General features: G+C 41.3%; 1 protein-coding gene across 3 annotated transcripts in view; it reads left to right on the forward strand.

Annotated features, from left to right (window-relative positions):
• LOC128019182 (transmembrane and coiled-coil domains protein 1-like) overlaps nt 1–6,897 on the forward strand; it is a 27,918-nt gene extending 21,021 nt beyond the window's left edge. For all 3 annotated transcript variants that reach the window (XM_052605274.1, XM_052605271.1, XM_052605272.1), the window contains exons 4-5: nt 5,092–5,227; nt 5,614–6,897. In XM_052605274.1, the coding sequence (XP_052461234.1) occupies nt 5,092–5,227; nt 5,614–5,925 (448 nt within the window). In that variant the 3' untranslated portion in view covers nt 5,926–6,897. The remainder of the gene's footprint in view (nt 1–5,091; nt 5,228–5,613) is intronic.
• Nucleotides 6,898–7,121: the final 224 nt, after the last annotated feature.

The raw sequence follows: 7,121 nt of genomic DNA on the forward strand, positions 1-7,121 counted from the left end.
GTTCACATCGGTCTGAACAAAACCAGCAGACAGACTGATTGAAAACACGTTCATTCTCTGCCTGCAGGGGGCGCTGTCAGAACGTTTTCCACGGTAACGGCCATACAGGAAGCAGCAATTCTCATATTTATTCAATGAAATCACAGTCTTTTGAAGTTACATCTTCACATTCAGCCATATCGCAGTTCTGGTCTTTCTCTTCCCAAACGTAAGACCTCTCGAAATCATAATTAAGTGTTTCTTGTACCATTTAAGAGTTTTTATGGCGCCGTAGCACCCAATCAGCTCTGCTGAGCTAACCTCGATATAAATTTGATTTGATTAAATAAATGACAAACGCTGTTTCCAATTTATTTCATGATGTCGAAAGGCTTCATGGTCCGGATTCGGACTGGAGTACATCAGCTGGCGAGCCCTAGTCTAAAGTGTCATTCATTTTATTAAGAGGTTTTGCTATATAATTTATATCAGCTTGAAATCATTAACAATTTAGATTGATAGAGAAACACGGATGAATGAGAAAATAAAGTGTGATTTGCTTGATAAAAAAAAAAAAGTTATTTAAAACATAATAAGCCGCTCAGTCCAGTGCTCGCTGTCTGCCAGGCAGCTCTCTGTGCACTTTTACCGTGGTAGTTTAATTACTTAATTGCTGATGTTACATTTGGACTGTACATTCAGAAGAGAACTGATGCTGGTGCCTGGTTTCTACTTTTTCAAAATCAGATGGAGTTTTCTGGTTCCTTTGGCCTGAACACTAGGGGACTAGATATAGACCTGACACACTGTAGGTAGCACATCGTAAGTGTTATGCCATGAATACTTTCAGTCCTCAGTTTAACCGCTTGGGGCGAGAGATGCAAAATGTTCACCAAATTGTCATGATCTTTCATAGTTTTCAATTTCAACAGATAAAGAATTAAGTGATTTATGTTATATAGCTAATATGGTCTGTGTGATTATTTATACACCTCTAATCTAGAAAATGTGACTATAAGGCATGAAAATATAAAAATTTTAATATAGACTTTTGATTATATCATCATCCTGGTTTTCTGTAATGCTACTTTGAAGCAATGTGTAGTGAAAAGCACTTCAGAAATAGGTTTGACTTGTACTTGGATAACTCTGTCCATGTTAGTTATTAATATCCCTTTCTCCACATCTGTATCAGAAACTGATTTTTGGGTTGTGACCCAGCAGATTTGTGGGCCTGAAATAGACTCAGATTAGACTTTTTCCTCTTAAATGGTAAAAGTTTGAGAAGGGAAATAAGGGGGGGGGGGGGGGGTGAGTTTAGAGAGAGAGAGAGATGAATACATAAACATATTTCTGTCCTAAATGTCCAGCTTGTAGTCAAGCATTTTATTGTTTGCTTGTAATAACAGAAGAACAAAAATATAGCTGTCAAGCTGATATATAACATAAAATAACGCTAACCCTCTTTTAAAATTAGAGATGGCCTTTCTTGATCTGAATATTAATGGCATTTCAGAGCCTGGATCATATTTATGTTGAGCCTTTCAGCTGTTTTCACTATTAACTGTTTTTGTATAAAAAAGAGCTTTGTGAAGATTCTCTCTGCTTTTGGAAGATAAATATATAAGTGAATTTATGTTTTATTCCATTCAGTGCATTTAAATTGAGTGTTGAAAGTAGGGCTGTAGTACTTGAGTCCCGTCTTGGACTCAAATCCGGACTCGAGACATTTTTCCGTCGTCTCCGACTTGTCTTGGACTTGGCCATTGGACTTGGCCATTGGACTCACCAAGTGTTCTAGTTGGTCTCGACCGAGTCCAGAAAAAAAAAAAAAAATCTCCTTCAAAACAAAACCAGATTTGCATGATGTCTCGACTGAAAACGTGTGGAAAACGCTAGGCACGCTGCTTTCTCCTTCTTCCTAAAGCACTCTGTGGCCTGCGCTCGCGCTCCAGTGGCGTCTGCTGTTGCTAGGCAACCATCTCAACCATTCTCCATCTTGGCTTAGCTAGGGGAAGTCGTGGCCTAATGGTTAGAGAGTCGGACTCCCAATCGAAGGGTTGTGAGTTCTAGTCTCGGGCCAGCAGGAATTGTGGGTGGGGGGAGTGCATGTACAGTTCTCTCTCCACCTTCAATACCACGACTTAGGTGTCCTTGAGCAAGGCATCGAACCCCCAACTGCTCCCCGGGCACCGCAGCATAAATAACTCCCCACTGCTCCGGGTGTGTGCTCACAGTGTGTGTGTGTTCACTGCTCTGTGTGTGTGCTCACAGTGTGTGTGTGTGTGTGTGTTCACTGCTCCTGGTCTGTGCTCACATTGTGTGTGTTCACTGCTCTGTGTGTGTGCACTTTGGATGGGTTAAATGCAGAGCACAAATTCTGAGTATGGCTCACCGTACTTGGCTGAATGTCACTTCACTTCTTCTTCTTTCGGTATTGTTCTGGGAAAGGAAGTGCATGACCTTGCTGCGACCTGAAAAGTTTAGATGTTTCTAATTTAGTTTTCTACCCGTTAGATTGTGTTTTATTTACGTCTACACCTAGATAGCCTTAAACGTACCCTTTATAATAATGAAATACTCATTGTTGTACAGTAGTTGCAAGACTACTGATTTCTACTAGTCGATTTTTTTATTAAAATTACTCCAGTTACTCGACTACTCGTTGTTCATGCTATTGTAAATAAAAAGAAAACACATTAAATGTTTTTTTTTTAATCAATAAACGCTTGTTAATGTATAGCCTTATGCGTTTAGTGATCATCTGAACACGACTGAATCAATTCAATGCGAACATTTTCATTACGCACAACACTTTAAGCGAGTCTTAATGTTAATGAACTTCACTAAACAGATGTGTGTGTGCCGCACAAACCAGCAAAAGGTAAAGATTCAAACATGTAGGACAAGTAGACAATGTATCCGTATCTAAGCTGATTATTAGCCTACTCTTGAGAGAGAACTGGTTTGGTTTTTGAGAGACTGAGACGCGCAGCGCTGCTGTTTGATTGGTGAGCGCGCTGTGCTTATTCCATTCATTCGTTTCATATCGTAGCCTAAGCTTTAAATCATTGCTTTTTAAATATATACAAATACTATAAAGCAGTGGTTTTCAACCTGTGGTCCGGTATTGCAGGTGGGCCGCCAATTATTTTCTGTTCATTTCCAGTCCATTCTAGGGCTGTGCGATTAAAAGAAAACGTCCTAAAATTACGATTTGAGCGTGCGCGATTTCTAAATCGCTTTATACCACAATTTTCCACGGCCCTGACCTCCCGTATCCGATCCCATCAGAATGCATTGCGCCTAGCGCGAGAACAGAGACTGGGCATATGCCTAACTCCAGGTTCACACACTGTCTGTGATGCGCCTTTTTTCTGAGCCAATGTTGACGGATCAGAGCGTTCTCACTGCGGTAAAAGGCTAGTAATAAAAACGTGCGAAAATAATTCATGTCTAACACATGAGCATAGAGTGAATTTGTTAGTGAACAGGATGCAGTTTAAGTGAGAGGAGACACGTTTTAAGTGTGCACACTCTCTCCTCGCAAAGCAGCGTGTATCTGAGCAAGCACGACCGGTTTTGTGACAGAGCAAAGGAAATCTGCTGCGAACAGAGAGATTCGCACTCGTGCATTATTTTAATGTGCTTTCGCGTTATATTTATGCGCTCTCACTGCTGACCGCATACACATACTGTATACACACTGCAAACACCTGAGGCACCGCTACAATTAATGAGCTCTATGAACAATGCATGGCAAAAAAGAAAAAAAAGTCCCTGTATACAGGATTTTTTTTTTATTTATTTTTTTTTGCCACAAGTCTATAAATTTTTTTACATCTTCACTATAGTGATAATTTTGACTTATGTCTGTTCTAGAGATGTTACAACTTTTTGATAAAGCTCTGATTGGTTTTCTTTTGGAAATATGTTTCAAATTAATCCTGAATGCATTTATGACTGTAAAAGCACAATTGCAAAATTGATCAAAAAAATCACGATAGTTTTTTTTTTTTTTTTGTCCATATCGCACAGCCCTAGTTTATTCAATAAATATAGTTTAAAATCTAGCTTCTGAGTACTAAGTTATTAACCCAACAATAGCGGGGTCAGTTAATTTTTTTGAAGTGGGCCGCGCAAACATATGTGTTTGGTTGTGTGGGCCGCGAGTTGAAAAAGGTTGGGAACCACTGCTATAAAGTGTATGATGTATTATCACAGGTAAAATTACTCTTGATTTCTGAGAGATGCGCAGAGAGGCGACAACAATGCGGTGTTTGATTTGCGCTCTTTTCACTCATAAAGTTTACATTCAATCACTTCTGGCGCTGATCCCCTGGCTCACCTGTTATCTAGCAAACACCAGACTGTGTCAGCTTCAGCCGAGTATTCAGGCAGAACTATTCCTTGTCCGTTATTCGTTTTTTAAGCCATTATCCGTGCCATTCCAAATAAGGTATTCGGCTTCAGGCACAACCCTAATTATTACATTACATATTTTATTTGTATTTATATTTATATATTTATATTTTTACATGCAACATAGATAAGGTCATAGAAAGTAACAGCTCCACGTGTAACGGAGGCCAGTGGGTAGTGCTGTGCAGGTAAACCTCACTCCCCGATCTCAAGAGATGCACTAGCGACAAACGCTGATGGCTGTAGCCATTTAACCCCCTTATTAGTGAGTCTGTCTCCCGTGCCAGAGACCTGGGTTCAAGCCCCGCTCGGAGCGAGTGTGAGGAGCAGTGGAGAGAGGGGTTACACACACAATATTGTAATTCTTAACGCTATGCCTATGCATAGGACCCGGGATCTTGTGTAACACCCCTGTTAGCTTTAACCCTAATTATACACACTTGAACCAGCTTATCAAGCTCTTACTAGACACACTAGAATCTTCCAGGTGTGTTAAGGCCAGTTGGAGCTAAACTTTTCAGGACATTGGCCATCCAGGAGTGTTGTCAACTCTGAACTGTTGGTTCATCAAACTTTTGAGATGATTAAGTGCTTCTGAGTAAAGACCAAAAACATGCACAATAAACACTCTGGAGCAGAGAGACGTGTTGTACAGGAAGTGACCGTGTCTGTGGTGTTGTGTTTCTGTAGGTGTGAGCGCTTAGAGGAACAAGTCAATGATCTGACGGAGCTCCACCAGAACGAGATCCTGAACCTGAAACAAGAGCTGGCCAGCATGGAGGAGAAGATCGCGTACCAGTCCAACGAGAGGGCCCGAGACCTGCAGGTGTGTGTGTGTGTGTGTGTGTGTGTGCTTTACTCTACGCCTGCAGTGGTGGCCTCACAGGTCAGGATACTAGTTAGGCATGGCTTGATCAGATTTGTAGAAATGTAGCACTGCAATTGATGAGACACTGATGCAATGCTACATTTCTAAAAACCTGATGAAGAAACAAACTCATCCTGATCTCTGATGAACTGAGGGTGAGCACATCTTCAGCACATTTTTATTTTTGGATGAAGTATTCCATAACTTTTCTCAGCAAGTCCAAACTTCTCCAGAAATGAATATGTCATTATTGTCACACAATGAAAGAGTTAAAGCTAAACAAAGTGGCATATTAACACAACATTACAGTAGACTGACCTGCGGTGTGTGTGTGTGTGTGTCAGGAGGCTCTGGAGGCGTGTCAGACGCGTGTCTCTAAGATGGAGCTGCAGCAGCAGCAGCAGCAGGTGGTTCAGCTGGAGGGTCTGGAGAACGCCACGGCTCGCACACTCATGGGTAAACTCATCACCGTGCTGCTGGCCCTCATGGCTGTGCTGCTGGTCTTCGTCTCCACCGTCGCTAACTGTGTGGTCCCGCTGATGAAGACACGCAGCCGCTCCGTCTCCTCGCTGCTGGTCTTCCTGCTGTTCGCCGTGCTCTGGAGGAACTGGGAGGCTTTCTCAGGACACACCTCCCGTCTCCTGCACGTGCCCTGATCAGCGCACACAAGACTCGCTGCTTTCACAGCAATCTGCACAGTCTTTCCCCACTGAATGCCTTTGGAGCATCTCTCTGGAATGAGATTAATATTAATATTATTCAAATTTCTAATATAATTTTAGTTGAATGTAGCATTAGCTCACACAAACATGAAATTCTGTCATCATTCCTCAGTGTTGTGAGTAAACGCCTGCATGCTGCAAAAGAAGAAATGTTGAGGTCCTAGTGACTCATAATGATGATGAACGTTTGAATGAATAGAAACTGAGCTGCTCCTCCTTCTGTGTTCAGTGAAAGAATAACATCATGCATGTATTATTTATGAGCGGGAGTGAGGTGGATGTTTGGCTGAAGCGTTCGTTCATCAGTCTATCTGAGGTGAGGATTTGAGCTGGAACACATCATCCTCTGCTTTCATTATGCATCATTTTCAAGAGGTCAAAGGATGGTGCCATTTACTAGCATTATCTGATGTAAAACAAAGTTTTAAATGAAGTATTAATTTATTGAATATCTCACTGCCTTACAGGGTCTGTGACAGCTCCAGTAGCGGCCGTGACTCTTTATTCCTCATGTCTATAATATGAAAGTGCAGTGTTTGAGCGTTACGATGGACAGGGTCTTCTGATGATCTGTAGGTTATTATGTCTACTGTAGTGAATGATGGATCAGAACTGTTCTTACGAATGGAGACGCTTGTGTGTTTGATCATAAGCTGGACTCAAGCTGACCGAATCTACTCACACTCGTGTGTCATTCAGATCTTAGGAGCTGTTAGCTCAGTCGTCTAACTGTACAGTAATAGTGTTTAATAGATCTGTCAGTCCTTTAATAATCCTCAGGGGATGTCCTCTGCTGAAGCTGTAGTGTGTGTGTGTGTGTGTGAGAGAGTAATGTTTTAAACCACTCTAGTGCCTTCAAACACATGATCTTGATATCTTTTGTAATAAAGTTCATTTCTGACTAGAGCTTTAGTGTGCACACGCTTCATACTTTATTACAATTAAAAATGTCAATCCTAATTTCAGGAAACACTAAAGAAAGTTTGGAAAACATGAAATTATGAGAACACAATAGACATGGATAAAATTAAACAGTTAAGTCCCATCCAGATGAAGATATGCCTACACATAAAGCAGATAATGTCCATCTTCCTTTAGGACTGCGTCAGATCCAGATCCAGACCGTCCCC

The sequence above is a fragment of the Carassius gibelio genome, chromosome A8 (assembly GCF_023724105.1).
Source record: "Carassius gibelio isolate Cgi1373 ecotype wild population from Czech Republic chromosome A8, carGib1.2-hapl.c, whole genome shotgun sequence".
Lineage (NCBI taxonomy): Eukaryota > Metazoa > Chordata > Actinopteri > Cypriniformes > Cyprinidae > Carassius > Carassius gibelio.